This window comes from Dermochelys coriacea, chromosome 6, assembly GCF_009764565.3.
Source record: "Dermochelys coriacea isolate rDerCor1 chromosome 6, rDerCor1.pri.v4, whole genome shotgun sequence".
NCBI lineage: Eukaryota > Metazoa > Chordata > Testudines > Dermochelyidae > Dermochelys > Dermochelys coriacea.
The window spans coordinates 46,502,731-46,519,489 of record NC_050073.1 but is presented as its reverse complement, the minus strand read 5'-3'; the positions used below and the strand labels follow the sequence as shown (position 1 = coordinate 46,519,489).

Below are 16,759 nucleotides of genomic sequence, written 5' to 3'. Positions count from 1 at the left end.
AGCAGAGGGTAGGTGGGGCCTCGGGGAGGGGGGTGAAGGGGCATGAGAGGAGGGTGGGGGGATCTGGAGGAGGAGACAAAGAGGCGTGAGTGGTGGGTGAGGGGCCTCAGGGGAAGGGGCCAAGCAGGGCTGGGGGTGGAGCATGGGTGCGGCTGTGTATTTTAGTTCCGTAAGTTAGAATTTTTAGTAAATATCCTTATTAAACTGCAGCTATTCCATAAAACTTTATGACTTTTATATTAGAAAAATTACAAAAGGTCATTATTTACAAGAAAAGGTAAATGTAGTAGAATGTCGGTTAATCCTGGCCTGATTTTGTCCTGCACTTAACTAAATTGATCTGCAAGTATATAAAAGAAATCCTTGCATTTGCATTATGTGTACAGACATTAGCATTATATTACAAAGCATTATCAAGGATACCTTGGATGTCAGACACGGTCATAGGTCCATCTCTCATAGGTCCATCTCTGGCCATGAGTTCTGTAGGGACAATTCACAGGTATTTGCAGGCAGTTGGTAGTAGGTGTCAGTGAGCATTAGGATGTGAGAAAAGGCAACACTGACATGTATATTCAACATTTTTGTATGTTCCTATTGCTCATATTTCTGATGGTTACCCTTTAAGTCAGTCATCACACTAAACACAGTTGTGTGAAACAGTGCACCATTTCCAGCATGGAATTTAATATTCTTTAATCCCCTCATAGATACAAACAGTCAAAATGCCCATATATCCTGAACTTCATGTTATCAGTCTTTATAATACATATATCCTTTTTTAATTCACAGTTCCACATTGATGTTTTCATATGAGGGTGTTTAAATTTAGGCTCCTAAATCCATATTTAGACTCTTAAAGAAAAACAACTTCCACTGAGTTTAACAGGATTTGTGGGTGTCCAGCATTTCTGATCCCTTTTATTTCAATACCTAATTAAGTATTATGGAGCTGAACTTTAGGCTGAATATTTTAGCCTATATTTGTAAAGGGGTCTTTGGAGTAGCACCAAATGCATCTTGCACAGTACCAGAAACTGAGTTTGCTTCCTTATGGGATTGAAGTTGACATGAAGAAGTTAACAAATCAAGAATCTATCAATAAAGAAAAAGATATAAAAATTTTTGTTTTGAAATGAAAAGACTTTTTGTAGACTATGCAATGATCATCTGAACTATACACTATAGACTACGCTAATCTCATAACTCACTATCATATACCTTCCCTGTGGTATGTTTCAACAGAGCATATCACAGCTATGTAATTAATTGAACAAGTTTTCTACCACTGAAACTTAGAGAGCAATATGAGTCTCAAAATCCTAGTAATTATAGTTTTAAGGATGTGGAGTACAGACTGATTGGTGTAAATTATAAAATGGAGGTATCAGCAAAAAGTAGAAGAAGTTCAGAATGATGGTTCAGGAGAAAGGAAGTCATATTTCTGTACTTAGTACAAGAAGTGTACAATGTGAAGCTGTGCTCAGAAGTGTGAGATTCTTTCAATCATTCATAAATGGATTATACATGTTCTCACATATATTTGAGATAGCATAGTTTATAAATATTACCCCTATGCAGATTATTGTTAGTAAGTCTGGTAGTGTCTTAAAATAACTTTTACGGGATCTATTTAGATTCCAAAAAGATTTGGGGTCCAATTAGGAAGAATGGCATTTGATTTTGCACACATGCCATCAATTAAAGCTTTGCCACTAACATCATAGTGCAGGGTTGTGCTCTACAACATCTAATTATTGATCTGTGGATGCAATGAGGTATATGATAGTGAAGCGTCATAAAATGCATCTGTAATTATTTACACCAGAGGAGGATCTGCCCCTACAATGGTCTATACAGTTCTGTAAAGAGGAAAGGCCATGAAGGAGTGATGAGCAAGACAAGAATGATATGAACAGCCAGCATTATATATAAAATAAGGCAGACTGATATGAATCTGTGTCTGAGCAATATGAAGAGTCTCCAGACTTACCTGTGGTATTTTATCAAAGAGAGATTCAATACCTGATGGCATGTTGTTTGGTCAAAGGCCAGCTGCTCTATCTTAGCAAAATAATTGACAGCATTCCTATTTAAGATGAGTTTGCCCATAGGAATTAGAGGATTATCTTTGTGAGGTTAAACCTAGAAAACATAACATAAATTACAGTTACTGTATGTTATGTGACCCAGCAAGAAAAGAACAAAAAGACTCAACTACCTAAAAAAACCCCCACAAATTATGCCTGGCTACATTTTGGAAGTAAGCGTTAGCGTAGTAACAAAAATTACATTCTAAAAATGGCATCTTTGCAGAATGATAAATAAATATACATATAGAATGTTCAAAGAACTTATTATTATAGTAAGGCCCTATTTTTTGTAATGAAGAATTGTATTAAAATGCAATATGCTATATACGTTTGTGTCAGCATTACCTTTGTTAAATCAAAGGGATTAAACAGAAATTTTTCTGCTGTCTCAGATATCATGACCTGAAGTAGAAACTCCTAGATGGATAGTTTTCATTGGTGATAGTATTGTAAAGGTCAGATAGTTTGAAGTAAGGATTACAAAGGACTGATATTCCTGCTTCTTTGACACAAAGGTTTTTGATGTCCTCATCAGTCTGAAAGCAATATAACAAAGACATGATATTAGTTACAATGTATATTAAGTGAAATTGGCTAGAAAATATCATAGAAATAAGAACAGCAAACTTTTAGGAACTATTAGATTGTGTGCCAAATTCTACCTTATATATGCCACACTGAAAATCTGAATACTGATAAATACATTCTGAGCAGCATAACAGAAACCCGGCGATAGATACTACAATTTCTGACAAAAATATTGGCTGATGCTCTTTAAAGATATTTACATTGCATTTGTGAAATTTCTAGGGTTTCTCTTCATTTTCTAACCTCTAAATATATGTCTCCGTACCCCATTACATGCATATACCCAGTAAAGAACATGTAACCTACACCATTTTGTATTATAACTTCTTATTAGAGGGAGAGCAGTAGTGGGGAACAGGAAGGGATTTGCTGCAATCAACTGTGTTTCTATAGATATGCAGAAAGCAAAGCAGGGGAAACAGCTATAAGTGCCCCCCCAACCCCCAAACAAACAAAAGGACTGGAGGACAGGGTGTTGATAAGTACTTGAAACCAACATGGAAGCTGTCATGACAGCCATGTCTCAACAATCAGAGCACAGGGGTAAGTGACCTGGGATTATATTTATTGGCCAGAGCCCAGCATTTTGTGTAAATTGTTTTAGGTCCATTGAAGTTAGGTAAATCAATGTCTAAGCCCATCAATAATGCCACAGCTGAAAGCCGTGTTATATGCACTGTGAAGACTGTGTGTTGAGTACCTGCAGGGTGCATTACTATTTGCTGCCAATAGGAGACTGCTAGAGGGGTTGGAGCTTGCACTAGTATGCGGAGTTGCTATCTGGGGAACTTGTAGCTCTCACTAGGGAAGAGGCTATTTTGGATTTGTTTCTGACAAGCAACGAGGAAGTAGTTGAGAACTTGAAGGTGGAAGGCAGTTTGGGTAAAAGTGATCATGAAATGGTAGAGTTTGTGATCCTAAGGAATGGTAGGAGGTAAAACAGTAGAATAAAGACAGCTGACTACAAGAAGACAGACTTCAGCAAACCGTAAGTCCTTTCTTCAGCTAATGACTGCAGAGCTGAATGTTGACCTCCTAGCTGTGGAAAATTTTAAAAAGCAAGAGATGGGGTTCTCAGTCTGGGAAAATGTGTTGGGTGGGGGATTGTTACTGAGTTGGAGAGAACTGCAGGATCTGAGCAAGGAGGAGGATGGGTTGGATTGGCAGAAATGAGTTCAGGGTGGAATGGAGCCAATTGGTGAATGGGGATATGGGTGAATTGGTGAGCCAGATGGATGGGAGGGGAATGGCAGGGAAAGAGCTAGGTTGGAGGATGAGAGGTTGGGACTAAGAGAGAAGTGCAAAAAGTGTCAGAGAAATAAATACTGTTTTATCTCCCCTTACTCTTTACCCACTTTCCCACAAACATGCTTCTTATGACACCCCCACCTATGTTTGAAAGGATAATAAGCCTGCAGGGGAGGGAAGGGAGCCATAGCCCTCTAATAATAGCCTGGTTGGTTCTATCAATGGGCTCCTGGAAAGTGCTGAGCTCTTCCTTCTTAATCCAACAAAATATTTACGTGACTAGGGGAGAGGCTATTCTGGATTTGTTTATGACAAACAGGGAGGAACTAGTTGAGAACTTGAAGGTGGAAGGCAGCTTGGGTGAAATGATCATGAAATGTTAAGGAATGGTAGGACGGAAAACAGCAGAATAAAGACAGTGGACTTCAAGAAGGCAGACTTTAGCAAACTCAGAGAATTGGTAGGTAAAATATTGTAATCCCTGAATGTATAGCCCTGTCATTGCCACTCAAAGAATTTGTAGAAAATAAAGATAAGGTGAACCTAGTTGCCTGTATATGAAAATAGGCAAAAGCAGCTCCTAAGGCTAATGCTGGATCAATCTGGAGAAAAGCTTTCAATTCCATGATATAGCCCTGAGACATTTCATATATATATATATATGCTTAAACTGAGTTTTGAAATATTAGAAAAAATCCAAGGGAAAGAAGTGGTCAAAGGGCAGGTATGGCAGTCAATGGGTGCATGATAAATGTGTATTATAACTTAGCAATTTATCAAATAGATATCTGTCTCTATCTAAAATGCCCTCCGCTATCCCTACACTAATTACACAGCCTTACCAACAGTTGAGTATCAAATAGCAATTGCAGTTCTTTTTCCAATGTACTCGAATACCTTTACATCACAATATTTGGTGATATGAACCACTTCAAAATTGCCAAAGGCTGCTGAAAAGGAGAACCCAAAATCATATCTATATGTCATTAGATTCCAGGATGACCTAAAACGACCAATGCCACATCTTTTATAATGTAAAGGGTCATCATAACCAAAGATAGATATTAATAAATACCAAGACACAGTGTGTTAGATCATCTAAGGAATGCTTATGTACCATTTCACAGGTCAAGCTGTCTGTTAGTTCCTTTCTCTCAAGGTATAGAGTGAAGTTGTACTAACTAGTGAAATGGATCATGCTATAATTTATGGATTGACAAATATTATCCTTTATTATGTAGCAGGCCTCCTTGAGCCAATTGCCCCTAGATTCTTCTATGATCTCCAATGTGAAGTAGTATTTTTATTATTGTTGTTGCTTTGTACTAGAAAACTAACTGCATGGGTATCAGTGCAGAGTTTCAGCAAAATAATTTTCAACATACATTCTAAGGGCCTATCTACATTTCACATACACCCACCTTATGTTACCCAGTTTCAATATGGTTGAAAATTGTCATGTGGATGAGATCTAACTGTGTTGTAATTGGGATAAAGCTCAAGGCTTTAACTCTGCTTTACAATACTACCAAATCACGCGCATGGTACAGTCTTAGCCGTGTTGCTACAGGTTCCCCTAAATGTTGCTATTGCAAATGAGTTAGTTCTTACACTGTATATTTCTCATTCTTCTTACCCTTTGCTATCATTTTTTACAAGGTTACCTCATTGCTTATTACACAGACGTGATTGCTTTTGATTCTTTGGCTTTCACTAGCTCCTTTTTATAAATATAAATATACTTCCTTTGAAACCCACAAGTTTCTTTGGCATGCACAACTCTCTTGGGAATCCTCTCTTTGGTCCAAGTGAACCATATCATCAGTGAAAACTACATCTTAAATAAGAAAAGGGCCCCATGGCCCTACTATCAAGGCACCATCAAATTAGGCCTGAATAAAGACTGGGATTAGCTGGGTCACTACAAAAAGTAATTTTCCCCTCTGTTGAAACTGACATCTTCTTATCTGCTGTTGAGAATAGGCCACTTCCACCTTGATTGAATTGGCCTCCTTAGCACTGACCCCCCACCTGGTAAGGCAACTCCCATCTTTTCATGTGCTGTAATATATATACTGCTTACTCTATTTTTCACTCCATGCATCTGATGAAGTGGGTTTTAGCCCACGAAAGCTTATGCCCAAATAAATGTGTTTGTTTCTAAGGTGCCATAAGGACGCCTCATCGTTATTCCAGTTACAAAAATTTTTGAACTTCAATAGAGAGAACCAACCTGCAATAACAGACCCAACAAGTTATCATGCAAGTGTTCTGTGCCAAGAGACTTAGAAACGATGAACAGTTGTTGCTGAAAGGTGCTTCTTATCTTTGAACTGCCAAATGAGCCTAAGCAAAATGGTTGGTTGGTTTTTTCAAACTATATGTATGAAAAGTTAATCAGATCTCTTCTGCTTCAGTTAAAGAAGCAATTAAAGAAGAAGGCTATTATGTCTTATGTAGGCCAGGCACTAGAAGGGGACACTCTTTGCCAGTGGGTTACACACCTATTTGTGAGAATGTTGGTTAGAAGAGTGTCTGGATTCTGCTCCTCAGTCAGGGAGCAGAGTGTGATAGCCATAGATTTGGCAGTCACTCTGAAAAGCATTGTCGTTCAGATTTCAATCTGCCACATTAGAGACCAGGGTCTATTTCCAGCTCTATCTGAAGTGACCTTGTGCAGCCTCTTAGTTACCTTCTTTGGAAAATAGGGAATGAGAGTTGCTTCTGGGATAGAGATAATAACTAGGAAGTGTACAGAAATATTAAAAGCACTCAGTAGAAGAGGTCAGATCAGACCCATAATGCTGGGCTTCGGGCCCAGAGCACCTTCACCTAGATCAATGTGTACTTTGTGGGAGAAGGTGTTTACTTTGTGCATTTGACAGAGTGTGCTGTCAATTTCACCATGATCTCTGTGTAATCAGTCAGTCTTTTCTCTAGATGAAAAGGCCTTTATACATATACATAGTTATACAAGGGAACTGAAAACCCCTTAAATGAAAATACACAAGTAAATAAATAAATAAATTGGAACATGCTATTTCAAAGGAGCTCAGATACTGGAATGTCTTTGAAATCAGTCAATTAAAAAAAATCAATTTGACAATGTTTAAGACTTTTATATTTCTATACAAAAGGATGGTGCAGTGCACCCCCAACTTTTACTGATCTGAATGAGTTACAGATGTGCAGCATATTGTTGGGTTGAGCCATGAATCTGAGAGAGGCTCAATAAATTGGTGATTCTCTGCAGTAAACAAAAATTGTAGTCCAGGAGGACTTTAGCCTTTAGACTAGATTATACTTACCTTAAGTAAACTGCAGGGTGAAGGTACATAGGTCTAATGAATGCATTCTTATGAGTTTTACTGTGTAACAGGGCCCTGGAGTATGCAGGGTATGTGTGTGTCCACTGCTCTTCTTAAGGCATTTGAGTCCTTGAAGACTGGAAGCTGTAGTTGCAGGTCACATACTGGCTTCCTGTCTCTTAGGCTCAGCGGCAGAACAGCAGCCAGGAGAGTCCTACGGTCAGGGAAGGAGGGTCTCTACATTTGAAAGGTGAAGACTGAGAGAGAGAGACATCAGTAGGGACCAGTATCCAGTGGGAGGAACATCTCAGAACTGTGAAGCTTTAGAGACAATGGCTAGGCATTGTCATTGGTAATGAGAGGCAGTGTGAAACTGTATCAGTCTGAGTCATTATGAATTTCAATAATGAAAAAGCCTTGAGAAGTGGAGCTGTGCTATTGTTTGGAATGACATTTCATCTTCCCCAACTTGGGGGATCAGCCCACATGCTAACATATTGCTTGCTTACAAATCTTTATTTCAATTTTATGAAATTCTCAGTTTGGAAGAAAAAAATTAAGCTCTCATCAACCAATGAAAGTGCAGATTTTATGTAAATCCTTTAGAACATTACATAAAATGAATATTAATCATGAACCTTGTATACACAATTGGGAGCAGAGGATAATCCAATCAAATTAGTATGATGTAAAATGTGTTTTAAAATGCCTACACTCATATCAATCTAGGCCATCCTCCTCACAATAGAGCCTGCAATTATTTTAATTGAATTTTGTGGAAAAAGTGACAGGTATGTGGGTAAAACCACCATAACCACTACAATATTCACACACTTTTGTTAATAAAAATATTTTGCATATATAGGCTGAAACACTGGGGTTTAGGCACCAGTTAGACACTGAGCTTCTGGGTGGTGACAGGCCATGGCAGCTGTGTGCGTGCCCAGCCACTGAAATTTAGGAGCCATGGGGACTTTAATGGCAGAAAATTATGCATCTATAGACTTTAGGCACTTAACAGGGTTATGCAGCAGCTGCATGTGTTATTTGTGAATGCCATAGATGCCTAAATTTTGAGTTTTGTGGCCTAAGTCCCATTGTGAATTCTACCCCTAGGCTCTAGTGTGATGCCAAAGTTTGTTTTTTGTAACCACTATTCTTCCCTGGCTTCTTGAGGTATGTCTATGCTGGGGGTGGGGGAAGATAATAAAAAACCCTGAGGCCTCAAGTCTCTACAGACTCGGGCTTGCGCTGTAGTGCTGAAAATAGCAGCGTAGGTGTTCCCGATTGGGGTCTGAAACCTGGCAAGGGGGGTGGGCTTCAGAGCCCAGGCAGGATTATCCACACTATTTTTAGTGCTGTAGTATGAACCCACAAGCCTAAGACTCTAGACCTGGGCTCTGAGACTTGCTGCCAGGGGTTTTGTTCTGGGCAGCGTTGTCAGTTGGCATGTGCGTGCACTCTCTCCGTATACTGCACTGCCTGTGAAGATAGCCAGCTCAGCAGACCTCAATAGTACTGCTCAGAAAGACCAGACTCTGTTTGATGGTGAAGGCACTTGGCCAGGTTTATTGCTGATCAAGCCCGGTACTAGTGCCTAATAGATTCTACAGGTACACTAATGCATGTATGCCCATGACAATGGACTCAACATAAGCAGCAGTGGGACTTTCTGCTTCTCCCTAGGCTGGACAAAGGTGCCCCTCCTATGATTTCTCTCTTATACATTAATCCAAACAAGTTACATCTTACACTCCTGACATGGTTAGTTACCAACCCTACACCTTGTACCTGCTGGTTCAAACGAAACATTTCCATCCATCATCCTGTCCTGCCCTCCACTCCTTGTTTTACACGGTGGTCACTTTCTCCTAAACTTTCTCCTATGATTGTGTTAACTGTACTAACCTTCTTGAATGTATACATGAATACCCTGTGCCAAGTACTTCTTAGGAGTGCTTGTGCTTTTGCAATGTTTGGTGTCTTTGCCAAGTTCATGCATCAGACAGTGAACTTATAAGCGGGCATTTGCTTTATGATCAGGCCTGACTTTTCCTGACTTTGGTTCAAACTTCAGGCCTTGCATCAGGCCCTGTGCTCCAGGCTCACTCACTCCCTACAGTACTTACAGACATTGCCTTAATTGCTCATTCTGGTCAAGATATGAGACCAGTGAGTTGTCTAGATGCACCACAACTAGAAACTGATTTCCTGTGGAGATTTAATTGTAAGCTTTCCCTCTTATGCAACCAGTGTACAACAGACTCCCTTCCACAATGCCCTTCCTAAGCCAGAATCGCTATCCCTATCTATCTATCTATGCAGGTTGCTTTTCTGTGCACAAAGGGAGCAGAGTTTTGTTTGTATATGGAGCAGAAAGTAATGATTGAGAGAGTAAATAACTGTCATATAAATAAAAAAGCAGATTATAGGAAGAGTAAACAGTCAAAGAATGAAATGAGTAGTTGTGTAACTAAAAAATAGTAATGGAAAAATAGTTGTTACCATGTGACCTCCCAAAATGTTTATTCTATCTGTGGGACACTGAATCCAGGTTTCTCTTAGAAAATGAGCTGCTATTAAAACAAAGGAGATTAAAAGCGAAACAAGATTGAAAAAGTATGAGGAAAAAGTGGGGGAATCTGGAAAACAGGTCAAAAAACAATTCTCATATTCCAGGCATTAGAGAGGGTTTAGAAGGTAAAAATATCATTTATTTTCTTCAGCAAATGCTCCCAAAGGCCACCTCAGGTTTAAATCAAACCTTCCTCCATTTATTATGGAGACAGTGCAGTGAATATGCTGAAAATGGTAGAGCCATGGCTGTGATATTTAAGCTAATAAAATGTATGAATTCAACCAGTGACTGTTAGAGAAAGGTGCAAGCAGAATACTGTGTCTATTAAAGAAAGACAGAGTTTCTTCCAGCTTCTGTTTTCATCAATGACAAAACTTCTATTGATCTAAATAGAAGAGGGATCGGCCAACTGCTTAGTAAATTTTTTTCCTCCCCTGAAATAATATGTAGTTTACAGACATAGCGTGGAATAATAGTTAGAACAGGGAATGATAATCAGAACTCCTGGGTTCTATTCACAGCTCTGCCATTGTGCAATTTTGAAAAAGTCAATGGAATTTTTTTTCCCTGAAACTTCCATTAGTTTTGGGTTCCTCTGTGTATTCAACCTGAAACATTAAAGGCCTGAGAGTCAGAAATGCTAACACCTGCAACTCCCATTTACCTCAGTCACTGCTTTTACAGTGTGTGTAAGGTCTACAGAGTGGCTTTTAGCCAAGAAAAACTCAGGTCCTTGCAAGCTCTGCCTCACAGAGTTCCTGCTAAGTCACTGCTGCCTACAAAATCAGAAATGCTCTAGTTCAAGTCTCAGATGTGATAACGAGCACACTAGTGTTTTGCCAATGAACTGTCTGCCCTAGTTTCCAGACACAAATACACAGGCACCCATTGATACACATTAAGAGAAGGATCCAATCCCTCATTGATATTTCTTTCTATGGGGAATTTTCACATATCTATCTTATAATGTTGAGTAAAGCCCAAATTAAAATGTAGTAACATGCCATGTTAACTTTAGTCATCTGAGATAAAATAAAAGGGAAGTCTGGACATGCTTGCAGGTACTCGTTTACTTTACAATGAAAGTTGAACAAGTCTTGGTAAGGAAGATATGAAAGGGCTTTAATAGTTTTGGGGGAAAAAAAATCCTTCACCATCAACCCTTGGAATCTTGAAACATAGCTTCTAGCGCACAGCTTGGGTGTTTTGTTTTGTTTTTTAAACAGAGATAATTAGTATTGGGCTGTTTGTAATCAACTCCTACATAACTGTTGTAGTTAATGCTTTAATTCTAGGCTGAGGAGCCACACTACCAAGACGTCAGAATATTTGGACTTTGCAACATATCCAGAGCAAAGCCAATTGTTGGGCTCTAAAATTCTTTCCACTGTCACTCATGGGGCATGGGATTCAAGTGCTGATAGGCAACACCAATAGCCAAGAAGGAAAGTACACACTACAACTCATTCCGAAGTGATGGTATTGTGGAACTGGTATCTGGATCATCATGTGCACATGGTGGCCATTCACTAAGGAAGCAAGGAAAAGAGCCAGGAAGACCAGCTGACAGTGGCAGCTTCATTCCAATATCTCCATGATTCTTGGTTTAACTGTTGTCCTCAGTGTTTTAAATGTAAAAATTTCTACATAGTCCATGTTTAACAGAATCAGATTTAAAATATACTCAAAAAGTTTTGAAGATAAGGTCACTGTTACAGGAAACTGCTAAAAGTCCAGATTACGTTTTGCAAATCAATATGGAACACCTTTCATCCTGAAAGATTGCAAAGCCTCTTGTAGAATTCAGCTGAGATAGAAGCTTTGGGCCTGGTCCTGGGCCCAATGAGGTCTGTAATAAAATTCCAACCGACTTAAATGAAACAGAATCGGGCCTTATTTATAGGAATCTTTTCATTCACCACTGAAATGTAGCCAATTCTAGCTCTACAGCTTTAGGGCTGGGAAGTAATATATCCAACTGAACCAATAAAAGAGATTTACATAAACTTAAATCAATTAGCAGAGCTGGTATCTGGCCATGGTAAAAATTGTGCTGGATTCTGAAAACTGTTTCCTTAATCTCCTGGACAACTAACATCTACTCTAAAGAATGTAGTTGGTAGCTGGTATGTTTAGTAACCATTATGTGCAGTTTAACTACGTATAGCCTTAAAAAAAAAAAAAAAAAAAAAGAACAAAGCCACATTTGGTTAACTACAAGCAATTTTATTGTAAAATCTAAACCATAAATGATTAGAAACAAAAATTACTATTTTCATCACTACCTCCCTTGCATAAAATATACCCAACCCAGTATCTTCCATAAGTAAACAAAACCAATTTTAGCCTTCAGTTGTTATTCCACCTGGATATGAACTAACTACTTTCAGACACACTGTAGTGCAGGAAACCAGAGTTAAGCAAGAAAGTTACTGTATGTATATGGGTTCCTTTACTTCTTGCAATTTATTTATTTTTTTAAAGTACTGTAATACTCATACTGGGCAATTTATTTTTGACAAAATCAGGTGAAGTTCTATCAATATGAACGCCAAAATTAGTTCACCTACATTGATAATCACAGTATTTATATAAGTTGTTTTCAGTAGTTTAGCCAGAAATTTGGGACCTTACCTCAAAAACCAATTGAAACAATTTTTTCATTTAAGTATTCTGAGTTTAATTTCCAAAACTAAACAAAAATAATTTTTAGCCTTAAAGAGAGATCTGCATAAAATCATTACCAGCCTAGAATACTGGTGTTACAAGGTACTAGATCATCAGTCAATCACTTTTGATTGCAGACATAAGAATTGACATTATTATTGCATCAAGCCTGAAAGACATTTATATATTGTGCGGACATCTGCTACATTTGTTACTGTCTGACAGCTTATTCTCCAGTTAGATGGCTGTAAAATCCATGGACGGACCAACTGCATGTAGCACACCAGTTTATAGGTTAGATCGTTCTTTTGCAGACATGCGAGATGTAGATCGTGTATACGTTCTAATCATATCCTAAAAGCAACATGAAATTAATTAGGCTATGTAAAACATACATTTAGGGCAAATTCTATTAAAAGAAGTTTCTTAAATTTGAATGCAGTCAAATCAACATTACAGAAATTAACCAGTGCTCATTTAGTAAACAGCACAAGTGAAACATTTTGTTTAGTAACTGCCATTTTATCCCTTTCTCTTTATGCAATTGTAGCAGGTAAGTTATTATGTGCTAAGCTAACTAGAGTATTAAGTATGCATGGACACCTTCTGAAATATAAAACCACTAAAATTCAGTCCTTGTAAAGCACCAACTAATTTGGACCAATTAGCATTGCAATTAATGGCGATTCTCTCATTGTATGACTATCAAAACACTGAATTATCCACAAGTAAAAAAAAATAACCCTCAAAATTATATTCCCTCAAGGTACAGAGTCATGAAACAAGCTAAGGTATTCAGCCAATCAAAGCCTTGTTAAGTAGAAAGAAACTATCCCTAACATACCTGTTTGCCAGCTTCAGCATTGTATTTGTCCAGCAGAGCTTGAATACGGGCACCATACTCAGGATGAACATCAGTGAAGTTTTTCACCTGAAATAGTAAGGAAAGTCAGGGCTTGAACAGACAATTTCATTTCTCAGTTTCACATTCATACTTGGTTCTTGCCAATTCCAAAACCTGCCATCAATAGGCTGTATTTAATAAGAATTATCAACAATTCCCCAAATTAAGCACCTGTTCATATCAATAGACAAGGTAGCAAGGAGTGAATCATGGGTATTAAGTCACCTAGGACAACATCCTGATCTACTGCAAATTAAACAAACATTGCACAGGTGTTTTCCATGGGGGTGATGAAGCCATTCTTCTTCCTAGCACCATTAATGTTATTCTCCTGGATATTTCAGCAGAGTTAAATTTTGGGGAACTTTTCATCCTCCAAATAAAACCTTTATGGCCTTGACCAAACAAGGTTGGGTTTTTTTTTGTTTGTTTGTTTTGAGTAAGATATCCCTATTTTAAACATTCAGTGCAAAACACTTATGCAGTTTAATACCTTTAAAATTCTGTTAGCCTGCCCCACAACACAGGAAGCACAAATCACTATACTTCCACATTTGTATGTTGAAAGTCTCAGCTCATCATGCTGCCAGCTTTTGCATTCTCCTTTATAATTACCGGAATGTACAAAATTTGTTAATTCTTTACACTCTACTGGTCATTTGTCACATAAAAGAACAGAACACCACCTTATTCTCCAAAAATACAATTTCTTAGCTTTTTTTTTCATCCCCAAACTGTTATATTTGCAAACTGCAATACTGTAAGACACCAGCAGAAGCTAGACTTAAGCTAACACAATAAGATGCTACAGTAAAAGTTATCATCTGGCACTTTACCAACCAGAAAGCTCTAGAAACCAACATTTCTGTTAACTATTAAAAGTCTGGTTGGTGTGGAGCCAGCAGGCCCCCTACCTGGCTCTGCGGGGCTCCCCAGATGAGGCGCCATGTCCTTGCTGCTCCTAGGTGGAGGAACAGTCACTGGGGCTCCGTGAGCTGCCTTCATCCCGAACACTGGCTCCGCAGCTCCCACTGGCTGAGAACTGCAGCCATTGGGAGCTGTGGGGGCAGTGCCTGCGGGCAGAGGCAGTGCACAGAGCCACCTGGCCACTCCTCTGCCTAGGAGCAGAAAGGATATGTTGCAGTTGTGGGGAGCTTCCCAAGGTGAGCGCCACCCGGATCCAGCATGCTAAAACCCCTTCAGCTCCTCTACTCCAAGCATTCTCCCACAACAACACAACCTCCAGAGCCCACACCCCTTCCCGTGTCCCAGCCCTAAGCCCCATCCTGCACCCAAACTCACTCCCTCCATTGGTAATTATAACTCTTAGTTAACCACAATTTTTGACTAACCGGCACCCCCCATTCCCCCAAAGTACCCGATAATAAAGCTTTTACTGTACTTACAGCTTTCTTCTGGATGAAATGCTGAGCATCTTTAAGATGGCTAGCAATGTTCTCACACAGTCTTTGGCGTTCATCTTCTTTCAGCACTTTGGTATAGAACACTCTCACCTTAGGATTGAGGTCAGTAGTTTAGTTTATGTAAGGCAAGGCCAGTTTTAATATGATTCTATCAAAAGTGTCTCATTAATAGTAGTTAAACTGTTAAAGCTCAGGTCTTTAAACTATTGCAAGAAAGCATGAAATATTGGTTGGTATTTTCCCCAGCATAGTCAAACTGCTTCCCACCATGATGTACAACTCTAAAGTTTTTAGATGAGGGAAGGAATAAGAAAGAGGCAAAGAGAATGACATGCTGCTGATGAAAGTAGCGGTTCCAGGTCAACATTAGATTAAAGATGCAGCCATTTTGCTTCCTAGAACCATTAACACTATTCTGCTGGATAGTTTAGCAAAATTAAATTTTACATCTGCTTTACAAGACAAGTCCATTTTTACAAATCAATTTCTAACTACTCTTCCAGTTTCTAAAATTAATATTGGACTATTTCAAGAAGTAACTGTTACAACTGTATCTTTCAATTATATATTTCTCCTCTGAGACACTATCTATAAAAAAAAGCTTATGAATGAGATTTGCAAATGTACTGGCAACACCGTTTCTAGCGTTACGTCACAAATTCTGTGTTCACTGCTATTGGTCCAATTACTTTAATTATCTTATACATCAATGTAATCCAGTTCTGTTGGAATTGATACAAATGTTATAGTTTAGATATCTGCAGCAATTAATTACATCAAGCTTGGAAAAATCAGGGCTAAATTCTGCATCTGGGTATTCGTGTTCAGGTTGGCCCGAAAAATTTATATTTGCATTACTTAGTGTAAAGAAACATTTCTTAAAGGTTAACTGAAATGACAGTATTCTAAGGAAAGTGTGGTTCTTAAGAGTAGGGGAAGTGTTACCAAGATAACTAGAGAAAAGTGATGAAATGTGGAGAAATGTGTTTCTGGTAAAATATTGGACTTTATATTCTCTTGGTATCACACTGCAATAAAACAGGTGACCCTCACTTTTGCAGGTGCAAATTTGCATGCTTCAGTCTCAAAGAAATATACATGAAAATTTGAACTTGTCATATCCGAGTTGAAGAAAGTGCTGTGGAAGAATGAGTTGAGGAACCACAGCTTTTTCACTGGGCAGTCAAAGTCAAAGCAGTCCTTGACATTAGGGCTGTCAAACTATCAAAAAAATTAATCTTGATTAATTGCAAGTTTTAAAAACTTAATTTCAATTAATCGCAGTTTTAATCGCACTGTTAACAACAGAATACCAATTGAAAGTTACAATAAAAAGGTATGGATGTTTTTATATTTAATGTACAGATTTCAGTTACAACACAGAATACAAAGTGTACAGCACTCACTTTGTTTATTACAAGTATTTGCACTGTAAAAAAGAATATAGTATTTTTCAATTCACCTCATGAAAGTACTGTAGTGAGATCTCTATCACGAAAGTGAACTTATAAATGTAGATTTTTTTTTTGTTACACAACTGCACTCAAAAACAGAACAATGTAAACCTTTAGAGCCTGCAAGTCTCACTTCATATTCAGCCAATCACTAAGACAAACAAGTTTTTGTTTACATTTACGGAATTATAACGTTGCCCACTTCTTATTGACAATGTTCCCTGAAAGTGAGAACAAGTGTTCACATGGCACTTTTGTAGCTCGCATTGCCAAGTATGTGCGCGTCAGATATGCTAAATATTCATGCTTCGGCCACCATTCTAGAGGACATGCTTCCATGCTGATGACACTCACTAAAAAAATAATGCGTTAATTAAATTTGTGACTGAATTCCTTGAGGAAGAACTGTAGGTCTCCTGCTCTGCGCGTTACCCGCATTCTGCCATATATTTCATGTTATAAACAGCCTCAAATGACGAGCTAGCAAACAAACAA

General features: G+C 38.4%; 1 protein-coding gene and 1 long non-coding RNA gene across 2 annotated transcripts in view; both read right to left on the bottom strand.

Annotated features, from left to right (window-relative positions):
- Nucleotides 1-136: 136 nt before the first annotated feature.
- On the bottom strand, nt 137-10,078 carry LOC122460519. The gene is made up of 3 exons (XR_006281877.1): nt 9,743-10,078; nt 2,439-2,629; nt 137-2,145 (listed from the first exon to the last, which is right to left on the bottom strand). It is a non-coding gene; the product is annotated as an uncharacterized LOC122460519 (long non-coding RNA).
- A 1,942-nt stretch (nt 10,079-12,020) lies between these two features.
- The window catches only part of CAT (catalase), a 36,582-nt gene continuing 31,843 nt past the window's right edge, over nt 12,021-16,759 (bottom strand). The window contains exons 11-13 of the mRNA XM_038407239.2: nt 14,793-14,900; nt 13,327-13,413; nt 12,021-12,836 (exon numbers count right to left, since the gene is read on the bottom strand). Of these exons, the coding sequence (XP_038263167.1) occupies nt 12,771-12,836; nt 13,327-13,413; nt 14,793-14,900 (261 nt within the window). The 3' untranslated portion in view covers nt 12,021-12,770. The remainder of the gene's footprint in view (nt 12,837-13,326; nt 13,414-14,792; nt 14,901-16,759) is intronic.